The sequence below is a fragment of the Enoplosus armatus genome, chromosome 4 (genome assembly GCF_043641665.1).
Source record: "Enoplosus armatus isolate fEnoArm2 chromosome 4, fEnoArm2.hap1, whole genome shotgun sequence".
Classification (NCBI taxonomy): domain Eukaryota; kingdom Metazoa; phylum Chordata; class Actinopteri; order Centrarchiformes; family Enoplosidae; genus Enoplosus; species Enoplosus armatus.
Window position 1 is genome coordinate 26,688,228 of NC_092183.1, and position 18,651 is coordinate 26,706,878.

Consider the following 18,651-nt stretch of genomic DNA (forward strand, 5'->3'; position numbering starts at 1 on the left):
GTTGCTCCAGTTTCGACTTACATGCAGAACGAGTGTGCTGCGCGTCACTCTGTCCACAGGCTTGTAGAGAAGAGCTGTGGGGGAGGAAGAGTCAGCTCAACAGGCCTAGTCACAGCTCAACTACTTATAGCAATATTGATTCATGTGGAGGCTGGCCATTCATTTCACTCAGTACTCACTTTCCAGTGAATTTTTAGCCGACTGGTCTTTGCAGTCCTTGGTGCTTTTGACCTTGAGATTCTGGCAGGGAGATAACACCAGAGGGAAAAGTGAGGAAAAAAAAATACCCTCATTAAATCATAACGACTGCCCCACAGCGCAATTAAAACAATCAGCACCGCTGTAAAGAGCTGCGCGGCTCCTCACACTGTGAGGACTGCTGAAAACTGCCCTGTCATCACTTGTCCCGGGCAGCTGTACGACATCAAACAGTGCCGCAGTCCCGCTGTGCGTAGCGTGATTGCATACCTCGGATATCTCTGCAAACTGAGCGTTTGCCTGGCAGCACTTGTCTGCCGTCTCCACAGCAACCTTATAGTTATCCACAAAGGCCCGGTACACTCCGAGCTGGCTGGCCTACGGGGGCACAAGCAGAGTACAGATTAGATCCAGTCCGTAGCAGAGAGGATAGATTCTACTAGTCTGTGATTTCCACTGGGTGCTTTGCAGTGTCACTGCATGCTGTGCTCGGGCATGAGTCGGCATAACAGCATTACAGGGGGAACTGATCCAACTGAGTGTGATTCAGTGTTGCTCACGTGTCTAGATATAAATCCATGTATGTATGTGTGTTTTTCATCCAACAGCGAACACTGAGGCAGCTCTTATTCAGCGACCTCCTATAGAGCGTTTTGTTCTCCTTTACTGCCTGTAATGTGGTGAAGCGAGCCTTTTATCTGGCCGGGAGATGACTCCAGGCAGTCTACTCACATGTGCACTGCAAGAACCCCTGAGCATTACAAACAGCCAAAGACTCCCACTCCCGCCCACCCCGAAAGTCTCCCCTCTTTTAACTATCATTAATGATCAAGGCATGACATTTAAGGAGTGCTATAATTAGTTTCTGAAAGTTACTGACTTGACTGAATGCTGGTCTGTTTGATCAGAAACCAACGCACAATTTAACGTTGTGAGGGCTCATGTTATTTCATGCTTGGTCTTCTTATTCAAAGGAGGGTTTCAATCAGCTGAAGGGACTGCCGTACTGTACGTATGTTTGTGTGGTAACTAAACACTCATGCTGCAGTTAAACAGTGTTACAAATCAAACAAATCATTGCAACACTCCTATCAGCCCATCAGATTCTTTGTATTCCACCACTCTCAGATTTCCTTGTTCACCCTGTTGGCTGACGGGTTTTCTGCTGTGTTCAAGTTAGGCCAAAAAGCGAGAAAAAATGATTTTTGCTGCTTTAGCTCTGAAACATTGTCATGACACATTTTCCTCGGAATTTACATCTTGAAATAATTCAACCATAAAACTTCTTAGATGATATTTGTAACTGAGACATGGTTGATTATATTTGCGTTAATATGATTAGCACAATACAAATGGATTTCCAACATAAAGGGATTTCCTGGTACGCTTGTGTCGACGCACGTATTCAAGACAGCACGACAGCGACAGAGATAGCGTAGACAAAACAATTCTTCACGTACTCGACTTGCAGTTACAACCTGGAAATGTCTTGTTTAACTAACAAAAATATCATCACCACACCAGTTTCTGGAAGAGGTCCCCCACACACTGCTGGTGGCCCCAGTCCTGGACTCGGGGCAGCAGAGCGTCATAGAAGTCCTTGTGGATCTCGTGAAGCTCTGGCACTTTAAAGAAGATGGTCTCTATCTGCTGGATGGTCAGCATTGGTTGGGAAGTTGTGGCTGCGGCCCTCAGAGGCTTCATGGGCTGGATAAATAATCACATGTAGGAAACAGTTACTGAATGCACTGTGTGAAAGAATAACCAATGAGATGAAATAATAGCACAGTTTGGGGTCAAAAGACACTGAAACAAGCTAAACTGCACTGGAAACGAGTACAACGGCCTCACCTCACCCACAGACGATTTCACTTTTTTAAAAAAAGGAACAATATTTGTAAAAGCCAGCCTTAACTCTCACCGAGCAGCGGCCACTGTGAGCACAAGTGGCACTTACAGGAAAATGGCAAATGCTAAAATGTTAGTGTCAAAGTAGCACTAGCAGGGAGGAATATGCAAAGGTTTTCTCACATTAGCTAACGTTAGCTAACAGAGGCTACGTCTTACCAGAGCAACAGTGTTGCAAAAACCCCCTCGGCGTATTAAACTGAGGTGTGTTTCATCACGTGGGAATTCAACGTTTCATTTGTGAGAGGAAGTATGCGTTATTACTGCATTCAAACGGCTCCACAGACTGGTTCAGAAACGTCAGTTACACGGCGACACCTGGCAAAGGCTTGCAAAATAAATTGGCTAACGTTAGCCACCACAAGCTACTGGCCGTACAAGACGAGGCAGCGCTGAGGCAGCGAAACCCCTGAGCGTGATGCATGTATTGCTGACGAATTCAACTTTTCACCTGTGAGAGGTATTATTTCTTCTTTCAAAAGTCTTGCTTTAAAAAGGAACACACGCAACATACAAGCATTTTAAGACAAATAACATTTAAGACAGCTATATCAGGCAGGTTCTTAGTAAACTCACTTTAATGATATACTTGGATATCTTAGGATTGCAACCAACTCAGGGAATTAATTGGCGTGTGTTATGAGTTACACATACTATGAGTAGGGCTTCCAGGTGGCCGAGGTAGGTCTCCTCGCTGGCCAGGATTCCCGACAGGACCCACTTTCTCATCTCCAGCCCCTTCTCCTGATCCAGCTCCACCTGACACAAACACGGCGGAGAGAGAAAACAGTTGAGAGAGAAGACATTCTCCGACACAAAAAGGCTCACGATGACAGTGTGATATGTAAACTGTCAATGGGTTTGGTCTTTAATGAACCACCCACACGCCTCTGCAACCCCCCCCCCCCCCGGGCTGCAGATACTGTTGTTGTGGGATTAGAGGCAGACCAGATCTGATTAAACTCTGTAGGAGTTTTACATTCCAAGGGGCCTGCAGCAGACACTCCTAGCATCTTAAGGAAGACAAATGTGGTTCTAGTCCAGGAGTTGTTATTCCAAACGGGTCAAAGCCATCAGTCATCCTGGTGCAGGCTATCATGTCAGTAAGAAGCTCACTGGAGCACTGATACAGGGCTGTATCGCGCTCTGCCATTACATTAGCTAGATTTGTTTTTTAAAAAGCTGTGTGCTGAGCGAGCCCCTCCACCCTCCACTATGAGTTAGGCTTTGAAGATCACCAAGTGTACACATCAGAGGATAAGAATATAGCACATAACAGAGCAGAGGGGGAGGGGAGCTGGGTCTCTTTTTAACATCTGTTCGCCCACATACGGCATGGTATCGTGTTTTTCAGCAATGCCCTGCTTCAGACTGAACAGCACACCCATCTGGGAGCTGTATAGTCAATTCTGTCACTTCTTCTGTAGTTTCCTAATGGGTACTCCACTGATTTTACACATACAGTTCAGTTTCCTCGCCATAGAGTCTTACTCAGCCAGTGAAAACAGTTGTATAATGTCCTCCATGGCTTCAGAGGAGCTTTCCAAAGACTAGAGATAATAACCCTGGTGATGTTATTTGCCTCAGATTGGGGATGGAGGTTACGCATTTATTACAGAGAGCTTGTGTTACAAAATGGGGGCACAGAGTTTGAAAGTTGTAGGCATTTATCAGGCAGGGAGGCGTCTAATGACAGATGCTGTCAAGATGCACTGTGGGAAATGTAGGGTCTAGTGTCTAAGCCCGGTCCTTACTAGGAACTAAAAGTCAAATTATTTTCCCTCTGTGGTTTTGATTTTGACCGTTACCCTTTACTCTCATAAACACTCCATTTGTTTATTTGCTCTTCAAACCAGCAAATCTGGTGAACTGCATACACTAGGACAGGAATTACAAAATCAATTCAGAAAGATTAGTGGCGTTACTACACAATCAAGACAACTGCCGAGAAGACTGGCAGCCTGTACACAGCAGGCTTTATTACTGGACTCCCGTCAGATTTTGCAGGAGATCTGGTGGTTTGTTTGATTGCACAAAGCATGAAGGAGAAGCTCTTCTTCCAGTGTAAACCAACAGAAATACAGATTTTAGAGTATGCGTGTTTCCCCAGCATGTTTTTCACCTTTATACACATGCAGCAACACCGCACAGGAATAGAGTGACAAGAAGCAATATCCTCTGTGCAACAGGAAGAACAAGATTTATAGGAATTGTTGGTGTAATTTCGTGAAACACTTGCACTAAGACGGGCATGCAACAGAGGTGGCTAATCTTTTTCAACTTTGGTGCCATTTATTTAAAATAATTAGTTATAAAAAGAACTTCCTTGCCTTTGTTTTATAAAATGCAGAAGAATGTTGTGGGTTTTACACAAACACACAGACAGTAGAAGAAGCAATGCCAGGCATTGTAAAAAGCAACTTTTCATCGCAGAATGAGGAGCCACGGCTGCTAAAAGTGTTGGATGGTGCGTGGCGAGAGGACAGTGAAGGACACTGCAGTAGCCAGGGAACAACAGCGGGGCAGCCAGAGGAAGATGAAGGAGAGAGCAGCAGCAGCAGCAGCAGCAGCACTCGAGCTGAGAGACATGGTTAACGTGTCAGACATGTTGGTGGGAGTTGACCCAGTAACATTACCGACAGCGTGGACTCCAGAGAGCCCGAGGACTGGGTGTCTCGGCTGCTCCGGCTCTTGGAGCGGAGTCGTGGCGAGGAGGACGGCGATCCAGCGAAGGATAGAGGGTCGTGGCGAGGCTGGTGCTCCTCGGAGGGCTCCAGGTCATAGCCATATGACGGAGGGGTCTCATTGTAGGGAGCCTCTGTGAGAAACAAAGGACAATAGTCACATGGTGTCATTAAACTGTTAAGGCATGCAGTAAACACGGGGAAACACCATGGGAAGCACAGCGAACTGAAACATCATTTTCTGTTGGAATTCTAACACTGAGTCAATGGTGATCACAGTGGGTGGGGCTAACAAAGCTATTTAGGAACTGATATCAGAAGGCTGGTACGATGCCACAGCCTCTTTACGGATCACTTCTGTGTCATCAGAGATCATGTAAACAAGTACATTTGAGGCCTAGGACAGACTCCTAACTCCTATACAACAAAATGAGATCCAATATAATAACCTGGCAGGACATACTACCACGGTGTAGATTATTATGTTCGTTGTGTCGGAGAGGTGTTGGTTCAACGTGTGAGATGGTGCTCGTCGCTGTTGTACTAGATCTAGATCAAGGCTGGAGATTTCAAAGTACAGATCGCTTTGTGAATATCCACCAATAAATGACAATATCAACCGAAACGATAAGGAAGCCAAGCCACAGAGAGTGAAAGGAACGAAGGGGAAGGGTTCATTTTTGGCCCCAGGCCCCCCCGAGTGTGCTCATCCGCCCATTAAGCCATTACATTTAAAAAAAAAAAAAATAATCACTTCTTCCCAGATTGAAAAAGGACATACTTGTACAGTACAGTCAGTTGACAATAAACACTAGCGTGCTGGCTTTTACCGCCACTTGTCTTTGTATCAAATCCTCTTTTAACCTTCATAAACCTGTGACCTACACAAATCTACCACACAGCCGGTGCCAGCCACTGAGGGCTCGTGCCAGGCGAGCGGATAAGCCCGGGAAACTGCAGCGGCAACACACGCGCTCCGCTCATGCCAGCCTCGTCGTACAGCGCGTCTCCTTTCGGCTGAGTGTTTTCAGGATCAGAGAGAATCTGCAACCTGGTATAATATTCACTTTGTGAGTCCACCAATCCGAGAGGGCTCAAAGCTCAGTTCTTCCGGGAAAACCAGTGGAATGGGCAGAAAAATGTTCAGTCTGGGACGAGAAACCTGCATGTTTTTACACCACACTGACAGCGGGCATGTGCCAGAAACAAGCGTAACAAGTCAGAAATATGCGCTGTGCTCGTCATCCCTGTGATTTCAGACTTTTTAGGACACCGTGAAGATGAGGATCAACAGGATCTGTATCCTGTAATTACTGTCAGCCACCCCTGACTCACCAGCACTTATCATCATTATTATCATCATTATCGTCGTCAGGGAAGTGGCAGCCGGCAACTGCAGAATGACGATCTCGAACAGCGGTAATAAAAAATGAGGCGGACGCGTCTGGCGATGTGGAGTAATGGATGTTAAGAAGAGGCTACAAAGCTGGTTCACCTCGGCTTGAAAACAGGAAAGAGAGGATTCCGGAAACCGGGGGAGGATCAAGCCGAGTCACCCGGGGGCGGCCTGGAGAGACAGGCGGACTGACAGGATGACATCCACAGAGGCCGTGACAAAGGACTCAAACAAACACACTGGGCCCAGCAGAGAGGCAGAGAGCTGTATTGACTGCTCGAGGAAGAGACTACAGCGGGCCAAACAGCTTCAGAGCACAGGGGAAGTCCATGTGAAAGGCCACTCTGTGCTCCAGCGAGATTATACATCGGCCCCGGCACTGGATGAATAACACATCCTCTCTCAGGCAGCAGCCTCAGAGCCAGAAACTATCTCCTTCCAGGAAAAAGAAACAGCCAGAGCTTGGAAAAACACACACAAACGAGAACAAGTAAAGAGGAGGATTTAAAAATGCATTTCTGCAGCCTCAAATACTGAGCCACTTGTGTCGCTTACGGGGACATTTTTAAATACGCAGGGCTCGTTTGGCTGGGCTAGGTGTGAGAGAGTGGACGTCACAATAGGTCCTCGGTGAGCGCCGCTGCTCCAGAGATCACAAGGAGCGCTACTGAGGAAGTGTCCGGGCAGGTCTGTCCGGAAGATTCAGCAAATTCATCTGCTTCAGAGCGGAAACAGGCTTTCTGCACAAGGTCATCTCTTCACAAACAGCTCCCCACTCCCAACACACGCGTTCATCTTTGGTCATGGCATTCATACTTACATTCCAGCTCACTTTCAGATGCCTTTTGCAATTAAAAGACTTTACAGAGCCTCCGTGCTTTCGGACATATATGGAAACAGATTTGTACCATTTCCAATGAGCCATCGTAACTCAAAGAGCCAGTCTAGTTGACCAAAGTCCTCCTTCTTCTTGCTTTGTTTTTCTCCACCACGCTTGTTTCTGTGTAACCTGTTTTCATGTCCTTTGTTTGCCCCGATTGTGAAACAGTTTGTAACCTCGTTGAAAAGAGCTGAACAAATAAACTGAAGTAGCGACTGCTCTTTTAAAACTACCAAACTGCCTGCAAAACCCATGTATAGTTGTTACATAACAGAGCACAACTTACACTGTCTTATTAAGGCTAATACCAACATTGATATTTCAGAGTTTAAAAGATCTGACCATATTACTTTTTTTTAACATAAACAAACATTTTTGATAAAGATCCCTTGAATTTGGTTATTAGAGAGTTGTAACCAAGATACGTGCTGATCTGGAAACGTGTGTCACAACACAAACAACACAAATACAATGAAACTTAAGTTGAGGAATGAAGAATAAGACGAAGATAAAACTCTAATAAACTATGCTGAGTTATAGTTATAATTACCTGTCATCAATCCATCTACATGTATTCATCTATCCTTCATTATCTGTTTCTGTCGGCCAGATGCGAGCTGCAGGAGGCTTTTTCTTACCAGTATTTATGCCAACAGACAGACAAACATTTCACACATTACTGAGCTCATGAGAAAAGATGCCCTCAGCAGGACAGCAAACACCCACCTAAAAGACTTTTGACTAACCATCAGGTTCTTGGAGTATTCAAAAAAATCAAAAAACACAAAAATGTCCATTTTATTTATTGATTTAACATTTTCTGTAAATGTCCCAATATTATGGTCTAAAGGTGGCCTCAAGGCCGTTTCTGCAATGCCGGGTATATAATTCTAATGGAGAATACTAACACTAATACTATAAATAACATGAAATGAATAAAAACAAATAAGTTTGAAGAAATTAGAACCAAGAATGTAACATGCTTGTATATTCTAAGAAGTATGACTGAGGACGTGACCTCAGTGTCCTTGATGGAGGCCACGGCTTTGTAAACGTCAATCCAAAATTCCTTTTTAAACCATAATTGGCTTATCTGTACCGCAATGTCCAATTACTTAATGACCACCACATACGCCGATACAGATATATTTTTGATGAGCTAGATTCGGTCGATATTATTAGCCCCATTGAGTCTAGGAGTGGGAATAATGCTCCGTAACACAGTGTTGATACTAGAAGCTACACATCAGAGACCGCAGTGAAGAAACAATGTTATTTTCTTGTTTTCAGTCTGAATGCAATCTGTCAGCACATCACACAGCAGGATGGGGGGGGGGGCACTTCTACAGCATGTCCTCCCTGTCCCATACCCAACTTGCTGCAGCTTAAAATGGTTTCAACTGTGCAACAGAGCCGTAATAAATACATTCTAATGACATTACATAAGGTTGCTGAGCCCAACAGCTGCGGTTGCGAGCGTGTTGGTGGATCAGAGAGAAGCTGATTTCGTTCTGGACTGTCTCTGAACTCTGTAATTCGGTGTTTTTCAAGAATTTCATTTGACTGTATTCCCATGAGCCATGGTCTTATAGATGTCAGATTAGCGCAAATCATCAACCAAAATAAATAAATAAACAAAAACAAAAAAAGCAAAGACTTCCGTTGGAATCACCTTTTAATACGCAGCCCGCGGTGTCTCTGCTTTCCCACACTGAACACCCCAACTAAAAATAGAACTCAAGGATATATAAGGACTCAGCCAAACAACTGGCTCCTAACTCTCCAGTCCCCTTCTGGAGAATAATCAGTCATCATGAAACACTTTTCCTTCCTCCAGCACGTCAACAAGAGTCCCGTTCAGAAGACAATCCCGGCCGTGTAATACAAGGGGACATGTTGGACGCCCTATTGATGACAAAGCAAAGACACATTCAAAGCCCTAATCCTAATCCATAGAGATGAACTGCGATAAACAGGCAGAGAGGGAGTGACAGATGTGCGGCTGAGACTGCGTCACTGCATCAGAGATTCACTGTCACAGACATAATCATGTGGTCTTATTTCACTGCACGAGAGCAACACACAGTATCAAAAGAAGAAGGAACTTTCCCTTGGGACGCTTTTATGAATATTTCTGTTTTTATGATAAGACTGAAAGCTCGTGTTTGGTGTCAAAGTGACATTGCCGTCATCACGTGGCACGGACACTTCACAGCAGATACGGGGAAGGATGAGCTTAGTATTGGTTCTGGAAACAGCCAAAAAGGGGGAGTTGCAATCAGAGGAACAGGCTTTGGATCAAATTCGGCCTGTGTGGACCTCCATTTAACTTATCGGTTAAAAGTACCACGGATACAATATCAGACTGATGGGAAGAATTCAGACAGCAATTCACAAAAATAGGAATCACAGAGCAGAGCTATCTATTGATTCATCCCAGAAAGAGCTGGAACTAGAATAGTGGCATCCATAATTCCCCATTTCCCCACAGGGATAAGGCACGGTGCTGCCCAGCCTGGTGCACTGACTGATCACTGATCAGTGTGTTTAAATAGCTCAAGGGGGACAGACTCTGGCTCGTATTGCTCTGACAAAGAGAGAGAATCAGAGCCCACTTATTGCTCCCCACTGTGAACACATTGACCATCCACACAAAGATCAGTCAGCGGATGGGCCAAATTTAGATTGCAAGTTCCCAAAAATCAACACCACACAGCAAATCGATCCAACTCAGAAACGGCTGGGATCGAGATTTAAGCATCTATAATTTACCACAGAGCGAAAAAGGTACAATGACGGACAGCCTCTCTGTCGCCTCTCTAATGGCCGTATAGATCTCGAGAGAAACGTTGCACCTTTGGAAAAAAGCAGCAGAAGATGCCAATGTGAGATGTTGTTAAAAGCTTAGTGCCACTTTATGGCTCCGGCAAATGGATTCTCCTCCGGACTGTGCAGTCACTGGGGAAACAGCGGCGGCAGGGAGAGCAAGTAGAGGGGAACAGGTTGAAGGGTGATGGCTTTTCAGACGCTGGATGTGGTGACCCACCGTCCTGTGGCCCTTGCAGTTTTCCTCAACTTCGTGGCAAGTGGAAAAATCTAAATGACTCTATGGTGACATTTAGGTCTTCAGACTACAAAGAGTCTACCTGAATCCCACCACTACTGTCTGTCACTGATCTGCACTGAGCCACTATGTTAATGGGGCATTCCAGAAACCTTCTATAAAGTTGACTTGCAAGAGACAGATTAAAAAAGAATAGTGTCAAAATCGATGCATCGGAGGCTGAGATAGCCTGACTTTTAGTCCCTAGTATGGCTCAAGATCCTGGATCCCATAACATATTTTGTCAGTCCATCGCTTACTGATTAACGCCCATGTCTTTCAAGGTCCATGCCCCCTGTTTGTAACGCAGGCTTTCTGTGCGGCTGTACTGCTTTGAGCTCAATGCTAACATCGGCATGCTAACACGCTGAACAAATCAAACTTTTGACCTGATGATGATGCTAGATGAAAAGTCTTGGGATCACCAAAGTTATTACAGTTCATGCTGAGGGGGACATGAATGTCTGCACCAAATTTCATTACAGTCCATCCAATTGTTGTTGAGACATTTCACTCACAACCAAAAAAAGCCGACACGCTAGTGGCGCTAGTAGAAAAGTCAAGGGATCATCCTCTGGGGACCATGACATGTCTGTGCAAAACCTCAGGGCAATCCATGCAGCAGTTGTTGAGATAGTTCAGTCTGGACCAAAGAGGTGGACGGTCCCACCGCCCAACAGACTGACGCCACGCCCATAGCCTGGCAAATAAATTGTAACCTCCGACCCAAATTTCCTCACACGTCACAGGAGTCAATTTCTGAGACTTGACAAAGCTCCTCCAGAGCCACAGAAGACATTAAACAACTGTTTTCACAGGCTGTGTAGCACTCCCTGTGAGTAATAAATTGAGTGTGACACATGAAATTGGCAGAGCGCCCCATTAACCTTGTACTGTAACTGGGGCATCTGTTATGGCAAATGCAGACACTGGCTGTGTGTTTTGGCAGGAGTAAATGTTAGCCAACACATCATAATCATCATCACATCCTGGGCCATCTGAAGTGTCTGCTGGATTGGGAGGCCCTTTTAAACCACAGGCCCGGCGGAGGCAGCGAGGCCCACCAGCATTCGCCTCTGATCCGTTGCAGGGCAGCCTAAAATTAGTGGCAGTCATTGAGCAGTGTAGGTCAGAACCGGGCCGCCCAGCCCAGCACACCTACTAATCAGCGTGCGTTGAAATAGCTCAGTGGTCAGACTACTGCTTGTAATGTGCCGCTTAACAGAGAATCAAAGTCCAATAATTGTTCCAGTCTGTGAAAACAAACATAAGACAATGGTGCACATGCACGCGTTGGCGATACACAGATTGTCTTAAGACGCCGAAGGGAATAACAGCATGTCTAATACGGCACAGCAGCTCTTTTGTCCTGTTTGGTTATTTTATTAGGGAACTATTCTGATCTCCCTTGTTAAAAAGCCCATCATTTATACCGGAGCCTAGCCAATCTCTAGCCTCGCAGCCGCGTGTTTGTGTTTCATAGGGAACACAAACGTAACCGCTGACATTGCAGCTTATTATCAGATGAGCACATGGGCAACATGAAAAAGCCACGGTGACCTCCAGGTATGATCAAATATTCATTTGCATGTCTGAATAGAATTAAATATTAGTGAACAGACCTCACCTGATGTGCTCTAATGCGATTGGCTCAGTCGTCATCTGCCCAGCAACACAGGTTATGAAGCCCAAGTTTGCGCTTAAGTTGGTTGAAGCTAACGGCGAACAACGAATCACATCGTCGGAGATTTAGAAATCATCTGCTTTGTTTCGCTAAATCGGAGAAATGATGCAGCGTTGAAAGCAGTTGCACGATGAAAATACTACCCCCTGGTGATGTCATAGTGATGTCATCGGGGTTGTCTTGGCTTGGGTTTATAACAGAAAGCTTGTTTGAGTTTGAAAAAGGAGGGTGTTATCCGGCAAAGAGGGTGTAATTAAGAGACACTACTGAGCTGCATTATGGGAAATGTAGGATCCAGGGTTTTTGGAGCCTGACCCATGCTCAGGATTAAAAGTCAGGATATCTCGGCATCTGCTGCTTCCCTTTTGATTTATTTTTTAATCTGTCTTGCGCAAGTTCCCCAACTTTATGGAGGTACAATAATAAATCAACGGGCTGCCCCTTTAAAGGGTTGAATTCAGGCAAATATAGGAATTTAGTTGCTAAAGCTTTTACTTTCCTCATTCCCTCACACAACCCCCCCCCCCCCCCCCCCGCTCACTTTGCGAGAGAACATTTAGTCTAAAACAAACTGACCAGCGACACAACACGCTCCACGGGTCAGGCTGCAAGTGGGAGAGGTGAACTCATACACAACACTTAGCATTTCATTAGCCGTTTCCCCCCACACCCCACAAGCAGCTGAGACATTCCATAAACACTTGGCCTGCCAGCCAGCAGCACAGAGGGCCCTTTGAGTGGGACCAGGGAGGGGAGCTGAGACTGCAGGACCAGAGGGCTGAGGCCGAGCACGAGGGAGGATCACTCAGCCCAGGGAGGCCTGCAGGCTCATGAACATGCCAAAGATATATTTTTTTTTTCCTATTAAGGTTTATCTATGGAAACATGCATGTCGCTATGTGGCTAGAGGAATGAATGGGACGACGTGGCATGAGCGATCTTGCATAGTTTCTAAACAAGTGTTTTTGTTCTGTTTTCTGATCGAGAGGAACAAAAAGGCTATTCATGGCTTTTACTGCGAGAGCAGCTGGCGATGCCTGGCCTGGTGTACTGATGGCCTGCCAGCTTTTGACCACTTTAACCAGCACACTGCACAGAAGAACAGGTGTCTTTCTTGCACACACATATACACACACACACACCCAGAGGCAAACTTGGCTGCCCTCGAGGGCTGCCACTTCCTCGTGGGCCTACATTTACTCTAGGAAAGGGAGAGGCTGAATTCTTTAGCTTCCTTGACCGCTAAACCTCGGATGTTGATACCCAGGTACAAGGATAGGCCTGTCTGGGCTTCCCTGAGGGACTTCAAATATTCATGAGTCTGCAATTAACCGGGAGCGTGGACCAGCACCGGTGTGGCTCCCGCTGAGGCAGCAAGTAGTGCCAACCTCTGGACTGAGGCATTCAGACAGACTTTATCACCTTTCAGACAGACACTTTCTATTGATGTCACGTCCATCCCAGACAGACCTGTCCACCTACAGAAACGGTGCCATAATCTGACCGCGGCAGGCGCAGCTAAATGCATCCTAAAGGACAATCTCCTGATTTTCGCAGAGGGATTATGATTAAACTAATGGTGAGATTTATTATTTCCCTTTTGGCCGACCTCTTCCTCTATGCCCTCTCCCTGTAATACATTAACCATGAGACAGTCTCCGCACTCAGACCCTTCCTCAGCCACAGCAGAAAGCCGTGGCCACAGGCATGTCAGTGTCGTGATGCTAATTAATTATGGCAAAATAGACCCATCAGAGAGTTGGCCTCCTTAAAGGCCCACAGCTAATCAGCAGCTCTATTCACAGCTAGGCTTGACAAATGGCCTAGATAACCAGAAACCAGGAGACAACACTTATTCTTCTACTCACAGAAAAAAAGTCCCTTGAGATGTGTCGATTTTAGACGGCCATTTCACTAAGATTTCACGCGGCGACGCAGCCGAGTGGCGGCAGGACGGGTTTGTTTGTGTTAGTTCGTAGGTGCTTCTGACGGTAAGTCAGTAATTTTTTCCCAGGCAGAGACAGACGGCCACCATGCCAGACACTGAGACACGACAGCAGACAGTGAATTGACCACGTCACATATTGCATGACAGGGTGCAGAACATAAACATACGCACCAAATCTTACAGTCCAGAGAGCCTAATTTAGATGTAACCACGGACATGTGCGTTGTGCTGCACAGTTTATGAAGCTTTGTCTAATAGTTACACAATGCTCGGCTAACAGGATCACAAAGCGTCTTTACAACGCTGAGATTAAGCTAGCTTTACTAGGCCGATTTAATAGATTTTAGTGAATGCCGCAGTGCTTTATGATAGATACAACAACAAAAAACTTTCCAACTGCTCCCTAAAAGTCACGAACCACAACAAAGAGCAGTTTATTGCAAAAACTTGCCACACAGCGGCTCCCTGCCAGAGGCCTAATCCAGCAACGTGCACAGTAATGTTATTACAACATCAGAAAATAAATCCAGACTTCTGGTAATCCACAAAGCAACGTCCACATGAGGCAGCTGTGCCATTATGTCAGCAACGTGTCTCCTCTGGACTGAAAACCTTAAGCAGGAGGTGTCAAACAGGACAGGGTGCGTTAAAAGGGGAACTCCACAGATTTTACACTTGAAAGGTCAGTTTACTGGTCACAGGGTCCCACTACTCAGCCCGTGAAAACAGCTGGTTTAAACTTCATCCTTGACCATAGGAATGGTGGTTTGACAAAAGAATACATGCACTTTTTCCTGAGCTTTCAACCACATCTCACAGTCTTCACCTCCATAACAAAAGAGAAACGTCTTGAGATGGAGTTGGAAGCTTTTGGAAAAAGCAAGTGACCCTTGAGTTCACTTCTTTTTTGGTCAATCTGTATAAGCCTGCGTTGAAAAACTGGGGGCATGCAGCTTGAAAGACGTGGGCACTCGCCAGGAAAAGAAGGTATGGCAAAAATATGATGGTGGTTGCATTATGGGAAATGTAGGATCCAGCGTTTTTGGACCAAAACTTTATGGAAGTGCAATACTAAATCATCGGAGGGCCGTTTTAATATCATTCAAGTGAAAACGGGTTACTGTTTGACATGAATGTATTCATTCTTCAGAGAAAGAGAAACTTGCTGTGCATCTGCTCTTAGTTCTTTTTCTGCAAAATGAAAAGAAGGAAGGAGCTACGACCAAAAGACACCGTGACAGTGTGTTAGCAGCACTCAGTGACAAATGGCACAGTGGACCGGCGTGCTAGCTTACACTTCATGCTGATTATATCACAGACTATCTGCTTGTTCGTCACATGCTTTGTGTCAAAGAGCTTTGGACTGGATCACCTTATATAACAACGCACTATTCTGCTCATCTGCTTAATCTGACCCACAGTGGATAACACTTTTTTTGGGGGAGAGAGAGGGGGGGGGGGGGGCGGTAGAGTAAGACAATTTTCCAGCTCCAATCCTAATACTTGCTCTGTGTCCCAATCCCTCTTTGGCTTCAACCTGCAACAATAATGTGTCCTTGTTTGTCATTCACTTTGACAAACGTTCTCGCGGAGGAACACGCCTCTCCTTCTGTCCTTGGCATTACCAAGTTGCCCAGACCACTCTCCTTATCCCACTTAACATTGTTATATTGTTAACATGTCAATACTCGTGCTCAATGAGTGATTCTCCTATTGTGTCCGCGCATAACAACAGGAAACACTGATGGCAGGCGTTTTGATTGGAAGCCGCATGACACACTTTAAGCCCCTCGATCCTCTTTTCTGAGTTGTCAGGGCCTTTTCCTACCCACCTCCCGTAACAAAGAACCTCCCTAAATTTATCACGCTAGACAAACCCCTTTAAGTTAATTACTCTGCACCAAGGACAACAACACTGATGTGTGCTGACACGAAAACACTCAGTGTGGACAGGGCCGAGCGACTGGGAAGCCCGGGGGCAGCCGCTGTCTCAGTCAGAGCATCTCTGTGAGAGTGCTACAGCACTCAGCGGGCAAAGAGCAGAAGGGGGAGAAAAAGAGAGGGCAGGCCTGCTCACAGAGGGTAAAGAAAACACTCTGCAAACTGCAAAACCACTGGGTTACTGTTAAGGATCAGTGTATGTAAAGTCCATCTTGTCTTCATGGCAGATTGACCTTTCACAGGCTGGTGAGGACCTGTTTAGGCTAATCGCGCTTAACTGGAATGGGTTAACATTCCCGACGCGGTGAGGAGATAAAATAAAAGTCTCATTAACGGGACGAGAAGATGAATGCTATCAAACCTGGCCTCTTTATTTATTTTTATTTTTTTAGGCCACTTCAATCATAATGGTTCCCCTTGAGTAAAATCAGCTGCAGCCCAGGAAAATGACAAAAACACAACAAGAAAAGAGCACAATGATCCTGGCTGGAACCATTTTAAGATGGCTTAAGTGTAAAAAATATTAGGACTTTGTTCAAAAGACTGCAGGTGCATTTTACTCATCAGGGACTTTCAGGATCAAGCGCAGCCAGGACACGCACAGACCGTGATTAGAGAGCGCCTTTAATGTGCTTTTTAGTACTTCATCATCTGTACCCATTAGAGTACTTTTCTGTTTTTCATCCTGAAAATGAAAGGCTTGAGGAACATCTGTGTTGTGCAGTGTGCCTTGCAGACCTACCCAGATCTCCTTGAACACTGTTGTCATGAGAGGTCCTGCTGGACGTGGTGGAGTCTCCATCAGTGGGCCAGATCTGGCCCGTCTGACGGACCCCGATGACGGAGGCCTCAGACACTATCACCTGCTGCTTCAGGCGCGTCTGAGATAGGGGTGTGGGTGGGCTGCTGCTGTCAAAGGACTGCTGGGAGTGCTGGGAGGGTGAGCGGCTTTTCTCCCTGTACATCTGATAGGTGGTGGGGCTGGGAGACACGTGGCTGGACTGGCCCGAGGAGAAGTCCTCCTCGCTGGATGTTAAGTTCTCGTTGGAGCTGCAGTCGGGTGTGTAGCCTCCTCCTACGTCGTCAAAGCTGCCGGGAGAGTAGGAGCGCCTCGGCCAGGTGAGGTGCGCGTCCTCCTCTATGCTGTGGTCCCTAATGTGGATGACTCGAGTGTCCCCGTCAGCCATCATTCCACCAACATACACACTGGTGTAAGGCTGGCACTCCGCCGGCTGCCGCTCAGACTTCCCCCCAGTGGGACGGCTCGCACCGTCTTTCAGGAAGTGCGGGGTGACCTCGGCGTCATCATATGACCCGTTGTAGCTGCAGTTCCCCTCAGTGGATCTGCCTCTCTGAACTGCCTTATTGATGTCCCCCGTGGCGGCTGACAGGTTCCCTGGGAGAGAGTGCAGGGACCTCTTACGCTCCATCTGCATGGCCTGACAGCCCAGGGTGCTGATCTTGTCTGACACCTCCCTGTCGTTGACTTTGACCAGCCCTCGCTCATGATGGTACTCCATGTTCACATAGAAAGGTTTCTCCTGGCCGCCCATCACTGACAACCCTCTGCCATCTCCGGCCGTGTGAGAGTTGGCTCTCCTGATGCGCTCAAAGTTGGATCTCAGAGCTGCCACCGAGCCTGTGCCCAGAGGGAAATCGGGAATCTCTGACTCCTGACGGACGGGTGACACCCCGCCCTTCTGTTTGGCCGGGGACGCACCATCCACCTCCCCTTCTGGATGTGGTTTACACCAGGCTGTCTTGCCAGGCCCTCTCTGCAGCTGCTCCTCCACTGGAGCATCATCAGCGTGGGACTTCTGGCTGTCTTGGCCACTGGGTTGGTCTCCATCATTCATCTGGGGCGTCCTTTTAAATCCCCATCGCTGCCCATCGTAAGACTTCCTCTCTTTTGCAAGCAGAGTCTGCAGGTAGATCATCCGAAAGCGCTCCTTGTTTACTTCCTTCTCCAAGTGCCTGATAGACGTCTTGCATTTGTCCAGCTCCTGTTCAATGTCCCCCAGTGAGTTCATCTCCATGCAAGGGGGATCAGACTCAGGGAACTGGGCTCTCCATGCCTCCACAAACCCCACCGGTTCCACCATTGTTATTACTCTGATATAAACTACTCAACTAACAACACAAACATACACATTTCGAGAGCATGAACTGGACTTTTACAGCTTACAGCTCCCATAGTGCTGTGGCACAGGCAGGAAAAGTGTTCTCCCGAGTGAGGAAGGCTCCACTTTACAAGGAGGAGAGCCTGTTTTAGTTTACAGTCTTCACTCACAAACGCAGGAATAAGGATCCTGCTACAATCCAGATCACTGGTCCGGTGGCTTTACTCCTCTTGACACAGTCCAAAGAAATGCGAGTTCACCCTAATTCTCGCACTTGATCCCCTCACTTGCTCGTCTGTTCTCTGGAGATCCTCCGTCCTCCTCCTGTGTTTGGTGTCAGACTGACTCGCAGCTCTCTGCCAGCGTTCCAGTTGCAGCAGAAAGAGGAGGGGCTACATGGATGTGATTTAGGCTTACACTCCAAATACATAAAAAAAACAAAATAATTTTTAAACAAACCGGATGATTTGTCAAAATGCCCTTTTCAAATCGAAAACAGAGCTCCCAGGTAAAGCTGATTACGGCGACTGGAAATCCACCAGAACATACCCGAGGGGATGTTGGGAAAACGCTGCGACAGCTCGGAGACGTTTGGTCTGATGTGGTGTAAACTGGCACTTTAAAGGCAGAAAACGTTGCCAAAGACGTCCCGACATCAGGATATTGTGCAGGGAAAGGTTGTCTTGGGGCTGTTTCAGTTCAGGTGAACGAAGAAAAACGAGGTCCCGACTTTCAAAACAACTAGCCCATCCTTTGTTGGTTGCTCAAATTCAGCCTTAATTTTTAGCT

The 18,651-nt window shown here is 46.5% G+C and overlaps 1 protein-coding gene across 3 annotated transcripts in view; it reads right to left on the reverse strand.

Annotated features, from left to right (window-relative positions):
* The window catches only part of LOC139283862 (breakpoint cluster region protein), a 29,482-nt gene extending 11,638 nt beyond the window's left edge, over positions 1-17,844 (reverse strand). Inside the window, exons 1-8 of one of the 3 annotated variants that reach the window (XM_070903912.1) lie at positions 16,485-17,844; positions 10,438-10,445; positions 4,743-4,907; positions 2,761-2,865; positions 1,720-1,905; positions 469-576; positions 180-240; positions 22-74 (exon numbers count right to left, since the gene is read on the reverse strand). In XM_070903912.1, coding sequence (XP_070760013.1) covers positions 22-74; positions 180-240; positions 469-576; positions 1,720-1,905; positions 2,761-2,865; positions 4,743-4,907; positions 10,438-10,445; positions 16,485-17,844 — 2,046 coding nt within the window. Of the gene's footprint in view, positions 1-21; positions 75-179; positions 241-468; positions 577-1,719; positions 1,906-2,760; positions 2,866-4,742; positions 4,925-10,437; positions 10,446-16,484 lie in introns of all 3 variants that reach the window. The other 2 variants (XM_070903913.1, XM_070903911.1) reach the window with 2 other exon arrangements.
* Positions 17,845-18,651: the final 807 nt, after the last annotated feature.